The following is a 19,499-nucleotide window of genomic DNA, read 5'->3' as shown; positions in this document are numbered from 1 at the left end:
TTGGTCTAACGTGAACGGCGCCTCACCACAACGGGCCGAGAAGGGCTGAAGCCACAAGGATGCCTTTTGTAGGCCACTTTGTGATGCCCTTATCGTTTCCTAATCCCTGCCGGTAATCTCATCTAACGCTTTAAGAAGCCCCATTAAAACGGACGCCGCCTCGCCAGGTACGCTGACACGACACAAAACAAAACCGCACATTCATCTGTCACGTGGAGGTGCGCGACCCACCGGCGTGGGCGTCAAATCAAAATCCACTCAAAACCCATTCATTCTTTTAATGCAGTACTGTTAGTGTGTTATTACAAGCAACAGAAACAAAATGAGAGCTCTGTCTAAATGAAAAATATAAGCAAAGTGTTTGTAGAAAAATTTAATGTTTAAATTACAAAGGCTGAGATATGTTCTTTTGCATTTTAGCATAACACAAAGCTATAAAAGCAAAACATGTATGGTAAATATATATATATGTAAAAGATACATAAGAATTTAAATATATAGAAAATGGGATGTAGTTCAGTAAGAGGCCTTGCCATGACGAAATGCCCCTTTGTGGGTGACATCATCGCAACCGACTCAAGGCTGCACAAGCGATGCCATGACATTTTTTGGGCTAAACATTGACTATTTCCTAAAACTATATGTTTTTGTAGTGGTATCGTTACATCATGTCAGACATATTATGCCTGCCTGTCAAAGGCATTGGCTTTCAGATAAAAACTATTCAACAACATGTACAAATGTAACATAAAGCCCTAGCGTAAGGCCTCGCGTGAGGTTTGCAGAGTCAAACGAGATGTGCGGCGGTCAGTCCACACTGGTCTTCCACCTCAAGACGCGTCGCAGGTGCGTGTAGACGCCATCAAAGGCGGCTAGCGTGCAGCGCGTGAGGTGCGTGGTCCAACACCCGGCGTCCGCCATCCACTGCACGAAGCGGCCCACAAAGGCCGCAAAGAGCGTCACGTAGTGGGCCAGCAACGCCAGGCTTCGACCCAGCTGCCTGCCACGGCTGACGATCAGCTTAACTGCCTGATCGTGTCTTACCATTACTGCATTATTTTTCCCCTAAAAAAACCAAAAGAATTGATTGAGAATCATTCCCATTCACAATTTCCTGACGGATAATCCAACTCTCGCAAGCGTGTTTTCTTTATCATCTGCAAAGAACGTCTGATGTTACGGAGACTTTGAACTGGCCCAATGAATATTTGCATACCTGTATTATACTGCCCTCAGGTGACCAACTCGTGATATAGCATAAGGCGCATTCATTTTAATAGGGAAAATGTTACAAAACGTATTTATGTATTGATTGATTGCGTGACTCATGTTTGCGTTTAGGATGACGATACCTGCCTGGCATTGGAATTGACACACGGTGCCTTACCGTGTCGTCCAATCAGCGGCGAGCAGGTTTTGTTTCCGGGAGAGTTTGGTGATGTGGCTCTGCTTGGAAATCCTTCCGAGGAGATATAGCTGATAAAGAGAGCGCCAAAGGACCACCGGGAAGCGCTCAGACGGGTGAGTCAAAGGTCCTTCTCTTGCCAAACCTCACCGCGGAGCAGACTCCATAGGGAGCTGTCAGACTCGACGGACGTTAACCCCGTCGGGGAGGATTTAAACGTTCGCTTCGAATTTGCGAGCGTTAGCTAGCTAAGTAGCATCGACGCCGAAACTGGAGTAAACAAACGATTCCTAGCCGTCCCTCTACAAGTTAACCGCGCTTGAAACTTCCCAACATGTCCACTGCCCTCTCTGGGCGTCAGTTTCCAGCTCGGAAGTTGTATTTCGCAACAGTTCTCTTGAATCGTCGCTGTAGAAGAACACGGTGACGCAGACGCAGTGGACGATGTACTCGGGAGAAGTCGGGAGTTTTCGGGATGGCTCGGAGGTTAGGGATTGCAGTCAATGTGTGCAAGAAAAATGACTACAATGCATCCCAATTAATTTTAGAGTCAGCGTCGTCACACCTGATGTGTATATTAGGATTCATTTGCATTTTTGTGATATGTCACACATTTACATTTGTGTCCCCATCTCTTGTGCAGTGCCATCCTTATGTTCAGCCGCCTGGCTACAGTCCTCCAGGAGCTCTCTGGAGAGGAGGGTCAAGATGGAGAAATCACTCCTCAGCTTCCTGCCGATGCAGACCAGACTCCAGGAGAGTCTGAAGTGCCCGAGGAGGCCAATGAGCGTCTGGCCCACCTGGAACAGCTGGTGGTGCAGCTCAAGGAGCTCATCCGTGACAAGGATGCTCAGCTGGCTGGCAAAGATTCACTTCTCAAGGTTGAATAACAGCTGCAAATGATGGAAAAGGTCACGGGAATGCCAGAATGCTTTGTGTTTTGCTTCTTCGCAGAATGAAAGGGAGACGAGCGAGGCTCGCTTTAGTAAGCTCAAACTTCAGGCCAAAGCCAAGATAGCTTCCCTCAGCAAGCAAATTGATGTTTTGAAGGGACAAGAAGGAACCATTGTAAGTCTGAATCAAATACACTGTCTCGATGAAAAATGACGAAATACATTCTTTGTCGACACCAGAGCCCCGACACCTCGTTTTCAAGAGATGTGGCTGCGGAAGGCGACCAACAAGAGCTCCAAAGCAAACTCCACGAAGAAGAGGCCAACAGTAGCGATCTGCGAACACGACTCCGGGCCGCCGAGAAGCTGCTGGAGGAGAAGGATGCCGCCCACGCCGATCACTTGAGGCACCTCCAGGAAGTGGTACGCGACAAGGATGTACGCTTTCAGGAGCAGATCCAGAAACACGAAGAAGAGCTGCTGAGAGCCACGGCGCCCGCGTCCAATGATGCCGAGCTGCAGCAGGTGTGAGATCGTACGTGTGACAGTTTATTAGCTGGTGCTCATCATTGTCTGTGGCATTTGGTAGGCCCTCCACGCATCCCAGCGGCGGTGTGAGGAGCTCGAGGAGGCCTTAAAATCCCGCTCGCAAGTGCTGGAAATGCTGCAGCAGGAAGTCACCTTCGCCGATCAACAAAAACAGGTCAGGATTCCTGAACCTATCCTGGAAGCGTCTTGAATCATCACCATCTCTTTTTTTTGGGGGGGTGCCTAGATCCTGACCGCTCAGTTCCGGCAAATGGAGGGGGAGCTGGCCGAAGCGGTCAAACAGAAGCAGGAGTGGGCCCAGCGCTCCGGCGAAGCTGAGGCCGCCCTCCGGGAAGCACTGGAGCGAGCCGAAGAGGAAACGGCCAAGCACGAGACGGAGCTCTCCTCGCTGAGCCAGGCGGCTAGCGACAACCTGGAAAAGGAGAGGATCGAAGTTGCCAGACTGGAAAAAGAGATTGCTTTGATGAACGAGAACGCCCTGGCCTGCCGTGAAGCCATGGAGGAAGACAAATTGGAAATATCTCGCCTGGAACAGGAGCTCACATCTACCAGAGAGGCCCGGTCAGAAGTCATCCAGGCCGGCCAGAGCGACCTGGAAGAGACAAAATCGCACGTAAACAAGCTGGAGCAAGAGGTGGCTTCTCTTCAAGCGGGACAGGAAGAGGCCTGGAAGAAGAGCGAGGTCTTGGCCCAAATTTGGAGACATCTACAACCGCTTTGCGACGCGTCGGAGGACGCCACGCTCCCAGATGACCTTTCTCCTGTTCTGGACGCTGTGCTGACCATTGAGACACAAATGACGAAGCTGAAACATGATCACAAGGAAAGTGAGGAACGTTGTGTTGAAGTCACACACGCCATGAAGGCTCTTCAAGGTGAGTAAGAAGATGAGTTGAAATTTTTTGGGGGGGGTCTTTAAATGACACTACTTTCTCCGCAGAACAACTGGACAGAAGTAGCAGTGAGAAGGAGGACGCCGTTGCCAAGATTCAGCAGCTGGAGCAGCAAATTGAGCCGGTGAGAGCTTCTAATGAGAAGGTAAGTCTGCAAAGTCAGACAAGACGGGACGGAAAGCAGGTCATAGGCGTGCAGTGAGCCCTCTAATCTCTTCTGCGCCCTCCTCTAATCTGACCTTCGCTGATGTTTCCGATTAGACAACCAGACCTAAATTGTTTTATTCTTCCTCTTCTCGCTTAGACTTCCGAAAGGGATCCAAAGGAGCCACAAGCAGATGTGTCCTCTGAAGCCGACATAGGTATGAGAGGTTTTGTTTGGAATCAAGCTTGGCCTGTTTTTTTTTTTTTTTTTTTAATCCATTTGGAAATCTGTGTCGATTTTCATAGCGACCGTCTCGGCGCTGGAGCGACAACTATGGGAAAAAGAGAACGAGCTGAGCGTCCTGCGAACGGCTGAAGAGCAGAGCGCCGGCGAGGCGGTGTCACCTCGCATTGTCCATCAACCTCCAGTTCAGGCCCAAGCTGACGACAGCGGAGATAATTCCGCAAAGCCTCCTGACTCCCTGGACGACACCCAAGAAGAGGAAAGCACTTTGGTCACCGAGGACACGTCCGACCTCTCCGCGACCGTGAAGAACGAAAGCAGCCCTGAGCTCATTGAGCATCAAGAATCCCCCGAGGAGTCCAAAGGGACTTCCTCTGACGAGATGGTCACCAGCACCGATTCTGAGGTGGCTCACAGCAGCTGGACCCTTCTGGAAGCCGTGAACCAGGACGGACGGCAGGAATGGCCCTCGCTCATGCAGGACTTTGGTCAGCTGCAGTCATGGGAGGAAACCTCCACAGCTTCAGCGACGACCTCCTCCGTCGTGGAGGTTCACGTCACTCGGGAAGGCGCCTCCGCTGAAAAGGACCAAGCTGGCCTTTTTGCTCAGGCTCTGGCAGAAGAGCTCCAGAAAAGGTACAGTGAACTTCTGGCTGAGCTACAAACGCTCAAAGAGGCAGCTGCAGAGTCACAGGAGATGATCAAGAGTCTGGAAGAAGAAACACAAAGGCTTACCGCCGAGAAGGACGACGCGGCGTCTCGGGCCAGTAACTTTGAAGAAGAGCTCAAGTCTGCCAGAGAGGACCTACAACATCTCTCCCATCAGAGCAGCTGTGTGGCGGAGAAGCACAGCGCCGAAATGGATGCACTCTCCGGTGACAGCAAAGCCAAGGAGCAGAAGATCCAGGCTGATTTGGAAATGGCTCGCCGAGCCTTATCCGAGCAGGAGAATCAGGTCCTGATGTTGAGCACGCAGTTGGAGGACAAAGAGCTCCTATCTTCTCAGCTGGAGAGGAAGCTTGAAGATATGGAGAGCAGCATGTTGGAACAGTCGCAGATGTCCGCTCTCGACAGCGAGTCTTTGTCGAAGAAGGACTCTGAAATCTGTGATCTGCAGCTCCGCCTCAGCCAGAAAGAGCGAGAGATGAGCGAGCTGGACCAAAGCGTGTCGGCGAAACTCAGCCAGGCAGAAGAGGAGCGAGTCTCGGTCGACGGTGAAGTCAACAAACTGAAGGAGCAGCTGGCGGAGCTTCGGCAGTCACGAGAAGAGTCGTCCTCTCCGGAGATGGACGTGGAAGTTGTGAATTTACGCAGGTCCAAAGAGGACCTTGAAACCCAGCTGACAAACACAAAGAAGAAGTTGCAGGTCGTGCTCGTGCAACGGAAAGAGCTCATGAAGAAGGTCGCCGATCTGGAGACCAAGAAGGACGCAGAAAAAGAAGAACCCGCCGCAACCGAGGTTGAACAATCTGTGGCGATGGAGGCCAAACTGGAGGAGCTGGCGCAGACGTTGAGGTCCAAAGACGAAGCCATCGAGAACCTTCGGTCCACCGTTACCCGGCAGGAGCAGCTTCTCGCGCAGAGCGAGGAGACTGCCGAACAGCAGGATGACGTTTGCTCCGACAACACCTCGTTAAGATCCCAAGTGGCCTCCTTGGAAACGGAATGTGAAAGCCTGCAGAAGAAAGTCCTGGATGCCCAAGAATCACGCAAGGAGAGCATCCGCAAAGCCAAAGAGAAAGACCGGCACTATCGGGATCAGCTCAAGCAGCAGAAGGAGGACTACTCTCAACTCATGGGACGCTTCGAGCGGCAGAGCGGCGAGCGGGATCTTCTTCTCGCCAAAGTTCGGCAACTAGAAGATCAAACGAGCCCTCGTGGAGAGCAGAGCGAGGAGCTGCTGGCAAAGATGGAGAAGAGCTCCGCTAACGATTGGGTCCAAGAAGACTGGGTGGATTTTGCAGCATCTGAGAGTGACTCAGCGCAGCATAAAGCTGATCTTCAGGAGGAGCAACCTTCTGAGGTTGGCTCTGCTCAAGCGGAGGAACCCTTGGAAGCTCTCAAGGAAGAGATCCACACTATGCGGATGGCCAACTTGGCACTGGAGAGCAAGCTTCAGGAAGCTCAGAGCCATCTGTCCCAGAAGGAGCTTGAACTGCGAGAAGTTAGCGAGGAGCTACGAGCCCTACGAGAAAACGAAAGACAGATCGAAGCCCTCTCCCGTGAGATTCAAGATCTCCGAGAAAAGCACCGGCAAGCCGAGCTTTGCGCAGAGGCCTTGAAAGCGGAAATGGAAGCCGCCACCGTCGCGGCATCTTCTCAGTCCGCCGGCTCCATTGCCGCTCTTCAAGCCGAAGTGGAGGATTTCAAAGCGTTCCTGGACTTTAAGAACGGCGAGATCACCGAGCTAAGCCAGCAGCTGGCCGATCAAAACGCCCTCATCCTCTCCATGCAGGACGCCGTGGGCCAGAAGGATCAACTCATAGCCTCCTTAGAGGAGGCGCTCAAGGTGGAACAGGAGAAAAATGACAAGTTGGAGGGTGAGGCTCCGCAGAGGCACGAGGAGCAGGACAGCGAAGCCAAGCTCCAGCAGCTTCAGCGCAAGCTTCAGGCAGCCCTCATCTCTCGCAAGGAAGTGCTGAAGGAGAACAAGACCCAGAAGGAACAGCTGACTTCCAGTGAGACCCTCATTGTTGAGCTGCAGCAGAAGATGCAGGCCACGCAGGAGGAGCTGGAGAAGCTCCGAGAAGAGCGCAGCAGGCTCATAGATGAGGTGGACCGCATGTTGTTAGAAAACCAAAGCTTGGGCTCGTCCTGCGAGAGCCTCAAGCTGGCGATGGACGCCATAGCGAGCGAGAAGGACGTATGTCGGAGAGAAGGCGAGCTGGCCAAAGAGGAGGCGGCCAGGATGTGCAAGGAATGGGAGGAGAAGGTCAACGGCATGAAGGACGAGTACGAAACCCTGCTGCGTTCCTACGAAAACGTCAGCGACGAGGCGGAGCGCGTCAGGCGAGTCCTGGAGGCCGCCAGGCAGGAGAGGCAGGAGCTCGCCGCCAAGTTGAGGTCCAACGAGGCCTCCAAGCAGGAAGCCCAAACGCAGGCCGAGGAGGCTCGCAAAGAAGTGGAGGCGGTCAAAGACAAAATGAGGAAGTTTGTCAAAGCAAAGCAGCAGAAGATCCTGGAGTTGGAGGAGGAGACGGAGAGGCTTCGCGAGGGCCAGGAAAAAGGGCCGGACCACGCCGAGCTGAGCCGACTTGGGGAGGAACTCCGGACTTTGAAAGCGGAGCTGGAGGCGACGGTGGCAGAAAGAGACGCTTTAACGCAGCAGATTGAACAATTGGAGCAAAAGCAGACTGCTCAGACAGAAATTGCCGAGCCCAAAGAAACCCCAGAAGACCACACAAGTTCTGAGTCAGCTCGAGATGTTGCTTCAGAACCTGCGAGGGAGAAGCTTTCATTCCAGGAGAAAATAAACCAGACGGAGCTTGCTCTCGATTCGGAAAGGTGGCAGGAGAAGGAGGCGGAACTCAAGGTTGAACTTGCCTCGCTTGAACGGAATCTCCAGGAGAGCAACGAAAAGGCGAGTCTGGCCGCCTCCCTGGAAGAGCGTCTGCAGGAGGGCAAAGAGCGAGAAAAGTCTCTCATCCGGGAGAGTGCCCAACGGGAGCTCCAGTTCAAGGAACTCCTTCAGAATTTGGAAAGCGAGAAGGACAACTTGGAGGAACGTCTGATGAACCAGCTGGCCCAACTCAACGGCAGCATCGCCGGGTACCAGCAAGAGGCTTCCGAGCAGCGCCGGCGCCTGGATGAAGTGACGCGAGAGGCGGCGAAGCTGGAGAAGGAGCGAGACGACCTGGAAGCCGAGGCCCGGGCGCAGACGGACCGAGCGGCCCGGCTGGAAGAAGACACGAGGCAAGCCCAGAGGCGGCGGGACGAAGCCGAAGCGGAGACGGGCAAGCGGAGGGAGCTGGAGCAGCAGCTGAGGTCGGCCCAGCGGGTCAAAGAAGGCAGCCAGAGTCGAGCACGGCAGCTCGAGGAACTCCTGAGGGAGAAGCAGCTGGAGGTCCGGCAGCTTCAGAAGGATTGCATCCAGTATCAAGAGCGCATCAGCGAGCTGGAAGTGGAGGGCAAGTCCCTGCAGCTGGGCCACGAGGAGCTCGCCGAGAACCTTCAACGCTCCCACCGGGAGACTTCCGAGAAGCTGGAGGAGCTCAAGAGGACTGAAGCGGAATTGGCCGACTGTAAGTCGGTCTTGAGCGAAGCGGAAGAGCAGCTCGGCAAAGTCACGCTTGAGAGAACGACGTTGGAGAAGACCATGCTACAAAAGGAAGCTCTTTGGAAAGCCGAAGCGGAGCAAACTCTGGATTCCGTCAGGTTCCGATTAGGAGGCGAGCTGAAGGAGATGGAGCTGAGACTGGACGAGGCTTACGGCGAGCGGGACAAAGAAGAAGAAGCCACGTCGGAGGCCAGAGTTGCGGCCGAGGCGGCCGAAAGACGAGCGCAGGAGATGCAGGCCCGTCTGGATGAGGCTCTGGCCCGTCTCGCCGCCTTCTCGCGCTGCATGTCGTCGCTGCAGGACGACCGGGACAGAGTTGTGGACGAGGCCCGGCAGTGGGAGACGCGCTTTAACGACGCTCTGCTCGGCAAGGACGCCGAGATTCGGGAGGCGGAGAGCAAAGCCAAGGAGCTGGCGGAGAACCTCGGCAAAGAATCGGCTCTCAAAGAAGACCTCCGGCTCAAAGTGGACAGGTAGGCCGCAAATCTGGCTTTGGTTGTCGTGGCGGCCGCTTGCAATTCTTCAATGTCACTTCGCAGGTTAGAAAAAGCCGACGAGGAGCGGCGGGTGAAATTAGATGAGGCGGAGGAGAAGTGGAACGCCAGCCGAGCCGAGGCGGAGAAGGAGCACGCCGAGGTCCTGCGAACCGCCGCCGAGTTGCAGTCGGCGCAAAACCAAGCGCGGCTGCTGGGGGCCGAGGCGGAAAGTCACAAGCAGAGGCTCCGCGCTCTCGAAGAGGCGGCGGCTCGACTGCAGGAGGACCTCGGCGGCGCCCGGGCCGAGCTGCGGGAGAGGGAGGCGGACGCGCGGCGTCTCGGCCTGACCTTGGAGCAGATGGAGGCGGACCTGCACGCCTCCAAGGCCTCGACGGAGAACCTGCAGGTGGCGCTACACGAGAAGGAGAAGAGGGAAGTGGAAATGTTGGATGAGAAGGAGCAAGCTGTCGCTCAGGTAAGAAGATCTTTCTGGCCCTCGTGAGCGCCTGGAGGCTCACTTGTTTGTCCTCGCAGGCCGCCGAGGAGGCTCGCAAGGAGGCGGACGGCAGGGCGCGCCGCGCCGAGGAAGAACTGGAGCGCAGACGAGAAGAACTGCGAGACCTGGAGGAGAAACTGAGACTGGCCGAGGAGAAGAGCGACGTCAGTCGAGCCAAGCTGGACTCCTTCACGAAGGCCATGGGGTCCTTGCAGGATGACAGGGACCGAGTGCTCGGCATGTACAAGCGGCTGGAGGAGAAGCACGTCCAGGTGCTGGTGGACAAGGACGCCCTGATCCAGGAGGCGGCGAGCGAGAGCAACAGTCTGAAGGAGGAGCTGCGCTCGCTGCTCGTCCAGAGGGACGACTTGTACGCCGAGAAGGCCAAACTGTCGGCTCAGCTCCACGGCTACAGGGACGAACTCAAGCAGGTTCTCAGCATGAAGGACTCTCAGCACAAACAACTCCTCGCCGCCCAGCGGGATCGCATCGCCTCCTTGGAGAAGGAGCGAGCTGACTTGGCGGACGCCTTGAAGAAGGCCGGTGAGTCGGAAGCGGTCAAAGTGGAGCGGGTGACGCCGTTGCAAGCCGTCCACGCCGGGGCCGAGGTGGAGAAGTTAAGGGAGCAGCTGGAGGCTGCCCGAGAGCAAGTGAAAGCTCTGGAGGAGAACCTTCTCCAGGAGAGGGAGACGCACCAGAGGGAGACCAAAGAACTCTCAGAGCTGCGCTGGGAGGGAGGCCTGATGCGTACAGAGTCCGAGAGCGCTCAAGAGAGGGTGGCCGAGCTGGCCCGAGACCTGCTGGCCGTGGAACAGAAGCTGCTGGCGGAGAAGGAACTGGCGGAGCAACTGAGGGCGGAGAACCAGTCGTTCGGCAAGGCCATGGCCTCCCTCCAGGACAGCAAGGACCAGGCGGAACACAAAGCCCGACAGCTGGGCCTCAAGCTGGATGAGGTGCTGGCCAACGTCGCGAGCCCCGCTTCAGGCTCCACCGGAGAGGTGTGGAGCCTGAAGAACGCCCTGCAAGCTCTACAGAACGACCGCGAGAGACTGGTGAGTCCACGCACGCCTCCCTCGATCGGCCCTCGCGGGAACGCTTCTGATTAATTCTGGCCGTTCCCGACAGCTCGAGCAGCTTCGGGCCCAGACGACGGAGCTGAAGAGCAACAAGTCGGAGCTGGCTCGTCTGGGAGCGGGAGAGCTGATCAAAGTCAGCCAAGAGCTCTTTGAGGAGAAGAACAAGAACGCGCACTTAGCCGGCGTCATTGCGGAGATGGAGAACACGGCGGCCACCTCCAAGCAGGAAATGGAGACGATCAGGTGAGCGCGCACACGGATCATATCGCACGGACGTCGGCGGTGACAGTTTTGCTCCGCAGACTGGAACGCGTGGACTGGATGGCCCAAGCCGAGCAGCTGAAGCAGCAGACGCTCAGCGCGTTGTCCGAGCGAGACCAGCAGCTGAGGCAGCTCGCCGCCATGCTGGAGGAGGCCCGCGCGCACACGCCCAAACGCCAAAAGGAACACCCCTCATTTACTTCCTCTCAGACCTCTCAGGACATGGACAGTGCTCCAGGTGCTCCTCAGGAGAAGAGCAGCCTGCAGGAGGTGCACGCCTCCCGGGCCGAGCTTTCGCAGCTGCAGCAGAGGTACCGCACGGGTCCAGAGAAGACATTTGGTGGAGGTTAAAAATAAATCACTTTTTTCTTTGTCCTCCTTCAGACTCGACGAAGAGACGCAGCAGAGGCTAGCGGCCGAGGAGCAGCTCATGGAAGCGCAGGATCGACTCAGGCGGTAGCAGAGGAAGCAAAATGGACCACGGCTGAATTTGCGTCATGTTCTTATGTTCTTTGTTGACTTACAGCCAATCGAAATGGGAGGATCAATCGGAGACGGCCGTTTTCATCGAGCCGCCCGAAGGCAGCGGCGCGCGAGTGAGTGGAATAAGCGACCGCTCCACTCGTGACTCGAGTACCCCAGTCGTGTAACCCCTTCTTTTTTTTTTTTTTGCAGAGCCGCCGAGGCGCCACCCCCAGCTTGCTGCGGGCGCTTCGCTCGGGCACGTGCTGGCGCCGCCGCACTCCGCTGCTGCTGGGCGTCTACCTGCTAAGCGTGCATGTGCTCCTGCTGCTGTGCATGGGCGGCTTCCTGTGACATCATAAAAGGGTTTCCGCACACAAACATTGCACTTTACGTAGACTTCGATCCACAAACACACACACACACGTTTGCCAATTTATTAGGATCCACAAGCCCGACTCATCTGAGACTTTTAATAACTGCCAGCGTCCGGATGCGGCGCACGCTTGGTGTGCCTAATACATTGGCTAGGGAATGAGGTCATTTTGAGGGAGGCTGCTGTTAGTTTTAACGGAGAGGACACAAAGGGAAAAAATGTCAGGCGTGGAAATGCAAATAATTGTCTACATATTTATATATCCAAAGTGGCTGTTAGGTTCATGTTGTGCAGGTTGTCTTCCGCACACTTTCTGTTATTACAAAAATGATTATGGTGCAATGACCAATAATTCCCTTCTACATTCCCCTCATTGTTTGGATGGATGGATGGTTCCGGCTTCTTTCTTTCCTGCTTTCATCATTCCTGTAGGAGGTGTAGACTGTATGTAACCGTTTCAAAGGGCTGCAGGGAAAGGTGTTTTTCTGTTACTGAACTACTAGGATGTCCCATTTTGCAAGGGAGGGTAGGTGGTGTAAGGTATCCATCCTTGTTGTTTTTCCTGACATATTCACAAGTTTTGAATAAAATGATATTTTTAGTGGGAACTGAACTTTTCCTGGAGACTCAATGCACCGGTGCCGTGATTTCAGCCAAAAAACATGATTTGATATAGACTTCATAACGTTGTCATCGAGCTATAGTAGTTTGATATTCCGCCCTCAAGTGGTCATTGTCGGTATGACAATTCCAAATCGAAGAGTGGCCCGATTGTCAATTGACTTGAAATGATGAATAATTTAATGATTTAATTTTCAAATAAAAAAACCCTAAACTTTCTCCACCTAATTGTTTAGTTTGCTGATTTTGAAGTTCTAAATGTCCGAGCGCACGTCAATGCAGCATTTCCGATTTAAAGTCCGCTATGATATATAGAAGATAGCCAGCCGCCACGCTTTAAGTGCGCACGGTTTGTAATATCATGTGTTCCGTTGATGCACCGCTCGTGCACGCGACTTTGATGCTCGCGCACTGTATGTGTCGACACATCGACTGAGACGCGGAAATCGACTTGCGACGAACTCAAAAAGGTAATGTGAACTTCTCTTTCAGATTCTTGTTTTGATGGCATGTTGTCTTTGTTTTCTACCCAAACGATTATTGTATATATGGATGTTAACTTTTTGTCTTTATAAATGAAGATGGGGCTGCAAATGTCATGACATCATCATGTGCTTTCTCAATACGTTTAAAAGTACTCATTGAACAATATTGGCAATATAAAGTCCAAAAATGTTTCGTATTGCAAACAAAAAGTTAGCATCACGCATTTACATTTTTAAAAGACTATGGTCCGTTTTAGGGAAATGAAACTTGTGTGTGCCCTTTTTCCATCATGTTGCTGCAGTTCTGAAAATACAAATATGGCACTTATTTTTGCAGATGTGGAAGTCAGTGGTGGGGCACAATGTGAGCATGAAGGTGGCTGCAGAAGGTGACGACTGGGAGACTGATCCAGACTTTGAGGTAGCTACTGCAACGCTTGAGGACTTCCTCTCGGTACGCTTGCAAGATGTCGGTTGAAGTAACCTCTTCCTCTTTTAGAATGACGTATCGGAACAGGAGCAGAGATGGGGGGCCAAGACCATTGAAGGTTCTGGCCGCAAAGAGCCCATCAGGTACATTGGTTTCATCTTTATATGTTGATCTTTTTCCATCTAAAAACACATTCATGATGCATTTTGCGGGGGTGGGGGCAGTGTTGCAGAACTGAGGCACAAAGTGGCAGTGGAGCACGAGCAGGTGAAACATCAGGAGATGACTCCAAAAGCGTCGTACGGCTACGGAGGCAAGTTCGGCGTGGAGACGGACCGCATGGACAAGGTGCGATTGACACGTACGGGTTTCCTGGCTGCGATCCAAAGTATCATACCAAATTGTGTTTTGCGGCGCCGCAGGTGGCGGTGGGACACGACTACGTGGCTCAGGTGCAGCAGCACAGTTCCCAAAAAGATGCAGCCAAGGGATTCGGCGGGAAGTTTGGCGTGGAGAAAGATCGGCGCGACAAGGTCAATCGCTGACACTGCGCTACGCAAATAGGAAGCATGCTAAATCAATTGAAAGACAATCCAAAAATGTCTTTGCAGTCTGCTGTGGGTTTTGAGTATAAAGGAGAAGTCAAGCAGCACGCGTCCCAGAAAGGTGCTTCAGAAATGATGAGCCACTCATGAAATGTCCTATTTGTATTTCATGTGCGCGTTTTGTGTGCTTGCAGATTATGCCAAAGGCTTTGGGGGCAAATATGGCGTGGAAAGGGAGAAAGTGGATAAAGCCGCCCTGGGCTACGACTACAAAGGGCAAACGGAGAAGCATCAGTCGCAAAGAGGTGACAACGCCGAGGCGCTGATCCGGTTCACTACATGAACGTAATCCGATGCCGCATATTCAGATTATTCTGCGGGCTTCGGAGGTCGATATGGAGTACAGTCGGAACGCATGGACAAGGTGACTCGGCCAATTGGAATTAATAATCGAAAGAAGGTGGCAAAGCTAATTGAATGAACTGTCTTTATGTCGAAGAGTGCAGCCGGGTTCTCCGACAGGGACGCCCCAGCCTCCGCTTACGAGAAGACGCAGCCGATAGAAGCCTGTGAGTTCCTCATTAAGGGATGGACGGATGAATATAGCAAAGTATGGGTCAACATGGGCTGCTTTCCAGCCAGTGCCAACGCCGCCAAGATGAAGGCCCGTTTCGAGAGTCTAGCCAAGGCCTCGGACGAGGAGAACATCAGGAGAGTGGAAGAAGAGAAGAACAGGAGGAAGGAGAGAGAGAAACGAGAACAACAGGAAGCGGAACGCAAACAGCAGGTGACCCAAAAAAAACAAAAAAAATCCTGTGAGTATTTTGAGGAGCTGCACTTTAATGTTGCTTTTGCTGGACAGGAGCAAAAGAGCAAAGAGGAGCCACTTCATCTTGAAGATGTTCCACAAGTGCTTGCAGAGTGTGAAGCTTCACCGGAGATCAGCCAGAACACACTGGAAGAACCACAGTTAACACCGGAACCAGAGGTCAGACGCTCATCAAATCACTTTACTACTTATGTTGCGTTCTTAAAAAAAAAAATAAAAAAAATCCAATTCTTTTTCAAGTTTCCATTCCTTCCTTAATTGCTGCTTTTTATTTTAAATATTTCTCAAAATATCTCGAATTTTACATCCTACTACTTTTGCTTCTTTCTGAAGTTGAAAGCATTTGACGACGCGCCTCCGGCTTTACCTTCGCGCTTGGACCACTTCCTGCACTGTGACCTTCCTCCTGACGATATTTACGACCAAGTCACGGCAGAGGAGCAGGACGGCGGCGACGAGTACGAGGAGGTTCCGCCGCCGCTGCCGCCTGTGCTGGAGGAGGGAGGCGATGAGTACGAAGAACTCGTGCCGCCAGCGGCTTGCTCAGGTATGGCGTCAACATAAATATGTACAATGGTACTTCCGCTTATATCTTTTTTTTTTTGTCATCTCCCGGCAACAGATGTCTACGAGGACCTTTCAGCTGGCATCCAAGCCATCGCCATTTTTGACTATCAAGGCGGTATGTTGCTACTTTAAGGTCATTGCTTTGTTTTAGTCGGGCGTGGATGTAATGGGCTGGCTTTGGCAGAGGACGTGGACGAGATCTCCTTCAACCCGGACGACGTCATCACCGACATCGAGATGATCGACGAGGGCTGGTGGAAGGGACGCTGCCACGGACGCACTGGCCTTTTTCCAGCCGCCTACGTCCAGCTCATGCAGTGAGATGTCGACGCCCACCGCCGGGCTCGCCGCAATCCGTAAGCCGAGCACTATAGTCACAGATTTGAAATGTGGAGAAATGAATTACACAACACATGATTAGACAACTCTTAGACAAGATGACGACACGTTTGACGGTTCAGTTGTTTGAATGCATTTTATATAGAAAGACGTGCATTTAAGCAGACATAAAAGAAATCAAAATATTCTTGTGTTTGTCCAACGTGTTTCCGCTGCTACATAAAAATAAACAGCCTCTGTGGTGCGTCCATGTTGACCACGTTTATGACAGTCATCAAGGAAAGACCGATTGGCTTTAGAGTCTTTTTTTGTTCAGCTTTTCACCAGGCAATGCCTTTCTTCTTCTTAGTTTTGCCACCGGTCTTCTGAGCCATTCTCTTGCTCTTCAGCTTCTTGGCTTGCCGCTGGCTCATCCACACCGGATACTGTCCATGCTCATTCAGCAATGTCTTCTTGTTGCGTTTGCTGTCCAGGTCCATGGTGCTATCTGCAGCCCAAGTGATCAAATGCTTTATTCATGAGAAGTAATGTGCGTTTACAAAGGCAGCGCGGAAATGCACAAACTCGCTCACCATCGTCTCCGTCTTTCTCCATAACTGCGTCAGCCTCTTTCTTGATCTTCTCGACTGGTACCACGGTGGCAATCTCCTGCATGTCGGTCATCACGGCGTCGTCACCTTTCTTGGCCAGACCGAGGGCTGTTTTCAGGCGGGCAAGCTCCTTGGGAGCGTTCTTCTTCCTCTTCTCAGCTCGCATCTTCCTCTTCCACTTACTCCGCAAGCTTTTGGCCATTTTGTTCTGGGGAATAAAAAAATAAAAGTACCAGTAACAGATGTTTTTCCTAACGCATGCGCAAAGTGTTTTGTCCATGTTATGGGATGCATGGTAAAATGTGAATGAAATATGTAACATTCTTGGGGATATTAAGTAAAACCAAAACTTCCTGACAGTGTTTTTATACTTTTGCCATTTTTATACCGTTGCCAAACTCTGACACGTTGCAATGCTACAAGTCGTATACATTACAAAGCTAAATAGAAACAAATGAAGCTTAAGCATAGCTAATGTCCGCTAGCACGTTAGCTACCCAACCGCTACGCATTTTTTCGCACGCAAAACAGGCATCAAAGTGCTCAATATCGTAATCGTGAATCTTAAACAACAATAAAAAACTACTGTCAATAGAATATCTTACAGATTACAGATGTATCCGTTGAAACGATACAGTGGGAAGAAACAGGAAGATACGGACACGTGTTTACAAGTGGCAGAGGAGCCCCGTCAAGAAGCTGCGATTTGATTGGCCTGTAAACTGAAGGTCGCACGCTGAGATTGGCTATTTTCTTAGTTGAGAACGTGACTTCCCATTGGCTAAACATTCCCAACCCGGAAATGTCAACAACAACATTCACCGGAGGCCGTCTTGTGTACAAATAACACACCGGGGTGCGTAGTTAGGATCTTTTTAGCAACAAAAGACGTTTGTAACATAGTTCTATAGACTTCATACAATTGAATTGTAACTAAAGTCATGAGCAGCCCAACATTGAGCGGCGATTTTACGCCCGTTTTCAACCCTCCGCTGTCTGCTACGCAAACTAAACTGTTGGACATGTTAGAAGATGCCACAGAGCAACTGATGATCAATACAGACTTCGACGCTTCCTTCCGTATCTGCGATAGAGGGCTGGAGTGCCTCGCCCACGAGGAGGAAGCGGACGTAAGGTGACGTGTTCAGTCTTTCTTCAATGTATTATTATTTATTGACATGATCATGTATCCACTCAAGTAGGGGTGAGCTTAAGGCTGGCTTTTGCATCGTGGGCATTCAAGCTTTGGCTGAGCTCAACCTGTGGCCAGGTGTCCTCGCTTGGGTCCTGAAGCATTATGAGCATATGGAGGACATACCGGCTAAAATATTGCAAATGTGGTGAGTACATGTGAATCACTTTGTCCATGATGTCTTTGCACAGTGTTTGCCGTTCACTCGCCGCCTCTCCGGCAGCATCCTCCTCTATTCCAAGGTGGGTGAGCCGGCAGCGGTGCAAGAGGCTACCCAAGCGTGGCTGCGCAGCCCGTCTAACATCCACCTAGATGAGTTTCGTACGGTAGCTGAGCTCTATTTGCTGTACGTCCTCCTGCCCCTCGGGCGCACGGATCAGGCCCGGGAACTTGTCCTGGGCGAATTGGGTGGCGCCACGTTCACGGAAGAGCAACGACAGACGGCGCTAGAAATCATAGAAGAGGAACGTGACAGGAAGGTGCCGCACGTCAACGCAGATTGTAGCGTAACTGCTGCTAATGCCTCGACGCAAGGTGAGAAGACTCCCTGGACCTTTGTTTTGAACAACACATAAATGTGTCACTCTTAACATGCACAGGTTCCTTTCTCCATAAAGTGGAGGACTTGTTGAGGGTTACTTACAGGAGATTGACGGCCGCCTCCGGATCTTTCCCATTCCATAAACTCGTCTTGGCTGCTGTTATTCTCTACATGCTTGTGTTACGTCTGGATCCAGGTTGGCTGTTGCGTCAAAAGAAAACCAAATCTGAGCAATTTTAGAATAGGGTCAACATATACGCTTTCCCTTTTTTTTTTCCTCTGTCCTGCAGCGCTTCCGTCTTCCTTCATGTGGATTTCTAAACTACATGAGCTTCTTCGACAGATGTGGAACTTCACGGTGGCTCCATATTATCGAGCTCAGAAAGACTGAATGCGGACTTTGTCGTAATTTCATTTTTTTAATGTCATTCTGCACTGGCTCGCGCAAGAGATAAATGACCTCTTACAATATGAAAGCAATATTAAAGTTGATTCTTATGTATTAGCCATCAGTGATGAACAAATATTTCACACTCGCATTTGGAATGCTCAATCAGCCTACAATGCATGTTTTTGAGGTATTGAAAAAATTGGAGTGCCTAGAGAAAACCCACATTAGACAGGGAAAACATGCAAATGCAACACAGGGAGGGTTACAGGTGAAATCGAACCTGCATCCTCTGATCTGCATTTTGTTTTCTATGCTGTTTTTTTCATCTCACGACTCCCAATTATATCCGTCATTGATACTTTTGATCCACATTCTCCCTCATCATGTCAAAGTTTCGGACTTCAGGTGACGTCATCTGAGGACTCACGTGATCCAGTCTCACCTGCGGCCGTTTGGCTTGACTTGACAGCTCAGGTGTTTTCTTCCTGTTCCAGTCCTCGCTGCCCGTTTGGCCTGATTTGACAGGTGATGTGTTTTCGTCGCCGCCGCCGCCGCAGCAGCCGTACAATGTGGCTGTGGTCGGCATTCGTTTTGCATTCGTGCATTCCCCGGGAGATCTGCGAATGCGCATTTCAACTCACGCTGGACGGTGAGTAGTGGTCATTCCTTTTTTCTTTTGGAACATGTTTGCTAGCATTACGTTTTGAAACATGTAGGTTACATGTAGTTATTTCTTTTTTCCTCCCGTAGGAGCAACGACGAGCACAAGAGGAGCGAGGTGACGCAGCAAAGGTCAGTACTTTGGATTGACCTTTTTTTCCCACCTACATTTATTAATAGTCCAACACGTAAATGCGGCAATGTCATGCACTTGTGTTTAGGTGTTGCTCAAGAGTCAGTACGTGCTCACGCTCAACATGGCTGTTTCCCTATGAAAGAACTAACACGGTTGAAAGTAAACAAAAAACATGGCTGACTACGGCAATAAGCTGCATTGTTTCATTTGGCCACAAGAGGGTGCCATAGCCTTGGTTCTGTGAGCAGTAATTAGGCCGACCAGGTGCACGCACCTGTGTGCAGCTTCCACCAGGTAGGCAGGCAGGCAAGCAGGCAGGCGTTGAGGTGGGCTGGCTGGTTGAGACCGTTGCTGAATGGGTTGGGCAGACATGCACTGTTGAGTAGCATGGCTTTAAAAGCCTCCATTTCATTTAGGTCAATTCATTGGGCTGTCTAATATGCAAGACTCTACATTTCATGCGATTGAAGTCCCTGGAAGTTGAAGGACCTGTATATAGTATTAATGCATTTGTTTAGGTTTCCTGGTCTCTGCGTCATAATAAAGACAATAAACTGAGTTGAGCCTACGTCTGCGTTTTCCTGGGTCTTTTCAAGTTGAGCCGCACTGGTTCACTGCTAAA

The 19,499-nt window shown here is 51.7% G+C and overlaps 4 protein-coding genes and 1 long non-coding RNA gene across 7 annotated transcripts; 3 read left to right on the top strand and 2 right to left on the bottom strand.

The window, feature by feature from the left end:
- Nucleotides 1–611: 611 nt before the first annotated feature.
- LOC119117305 lies at nt 612–1,872 on the bottom strand. The gene is made up of 2 exons (XR_005096470.1): nt 1,388–1,872; nt 612–1,065 (listed from the first exon to the last, which is right to left on the bottom strand). It is a non-coding gene; the product is annotated as an uncharacterized LOC119117305 (long non-coding RNA).
- Nucleotides 1,410–12,162, top strand: golgb1 (golgin B1). Of its 2 annotated transcripts, none has more exons than XM_037243195.1 (16): nt 1,410–1,521; nt 2,049–2,286; nt 2,360–2,473; nt 2,539–2,823; nt 2,888–3,001; nt 3,074–3,722; nt 3,788–3,864; nt 4,045–4,102; nt 4,191–8,877; nt 8,944–9,355; nt 9,415–10,428; nt 10,502–10,695; nt 10,755–11,024; nt 11,098–11,169; nt 11,240–11,309; nt 11,389–12,162. In XM_037243195.1, exons 2-16 carry the CDS (start codon nt 2,059–2,061, stop codon nt 11,527–11,529), a joined length of 8,385 nt encoding a protein of 2,794 aa, XP_037099090.1. In that variant the 5' UTR covers nt 1,410–1,521; nt 2,049–2,058; the 3' UTR covers nt 11,530–12,162. The 2 variants fall into 2 exon arrangements, with proteins under 2 accessions (XP_037099090.1, XP_037099089.1); XM_037243194.1 differs by having other exon boundaries at nt 11,240–11,318.
- A 357-nt stretch (nt 12,163–12,519) lies between these two features.
- hcls1 (hematopoietic cell-specific Lyn substrate 1) lies at nt 12,520–15,650 on the top strand. Its single transcript, XM_037243406.1, has 14 exons — nt 12,520–12,642; nt 12,995–13,078; nt 13,157–13,230; nt 13,312–13,435; nt 13,510–13,620; nt 13,699–13,753; nt 13,827–13,937; nt 14,001–14,056; nt 14,132–14,201; nt 14,271–14,419; nt 14,495–14,620; nt 14,795–15,008; nt 15,078–15,143; nt 15,213–15,650. Exons 2-14 carry the CDS (start codon nt 12,995–12,997, stop codon nt 15,347–15,349), a joined length of 1,377 nt encoding a protein of 458 aa, XP_037099301.1. The 5' UTR covers nt 12,520–12,642; the 3' UTR covers nt 15,350–15,650.
- Nucleotides 15,651–15,677: 27 nt separating this feature from the next.
- On the bottom strand, nt 15,678–16,693 carry llph (LLP homolog, long-term synaptic facilitation factor). Its single transcript, XM_037243503.1, has 3 exons — nt 16,563–16,693; nt 15,940–16,165; nt 15,678–15,854 (listed from the first exon to the last, which is right to left on the bottom strand). The coding sequence occupies exons 2-3, from the start codon at nt 16,157–16,159 to the stop codon at nt 15,688–15,690; spliced, it is 387 nt and encodes a 128-aa protein (XP_037099398.1). The 5' UTR covers nt 16,160–16,165; nt 16,563–16,693; the 3' UTR covers nt 15,678–15,687.
- pex26 (peroxisomal biogenesis factor 26) lies at nt 16,665–19,499 on the top strand. 2 transcript variants are annotated; one of them, XM_037243449.1, is made up of 7 exons: nt 16,665–16,813; nt 16,987–17,092; nt 17,160–17,297; nt 17,373–17,683; nt 17,749–17,886; nt 17,981–18,181; nt 19,077–19,499. In XM_037243449.1, the coding sequence occupies exons 2-6, from the start codon at nt 17,007–17,009 to the stop codon at nt 18,079–18,081; spliced, it is 774 nt and encodes a 257-aa protein (XP_037099344.1). In that variant the 5' UTR covers nt 16,665–16,813; nt 16,987–17,006; the 3' UTR covers nt 18,082–18,181; nt 19,077–19,499. The 2 variants fall into 2 exon arrangements, with proteins under 2 accessions (XP_037099344.1, XP_037099343.1); XM_037243448.1 differs by having other exon boundaries at nt 16,665–17,092.

The sequence above is a fragment of the Syngnathus acus genome, chromosome 23, assembly GCF_901709675.1.
Source record: "Syngnathus acus chromosome 23, fSynAcu1.2, whole genome shotgun sequence".
Classification (NCBI taxonomy): domain Eukaryota; kingdom Metazoa; phylum Chordata; class Actinopteri; order Syngnathiformes; family Syngnathidae; genus Syngnathus; species Syngnathus acus.
Note: the sequence above shows the minus strand (reverse complement) of the source record. Positions and strands in the feature narration are given on the sequence as shown.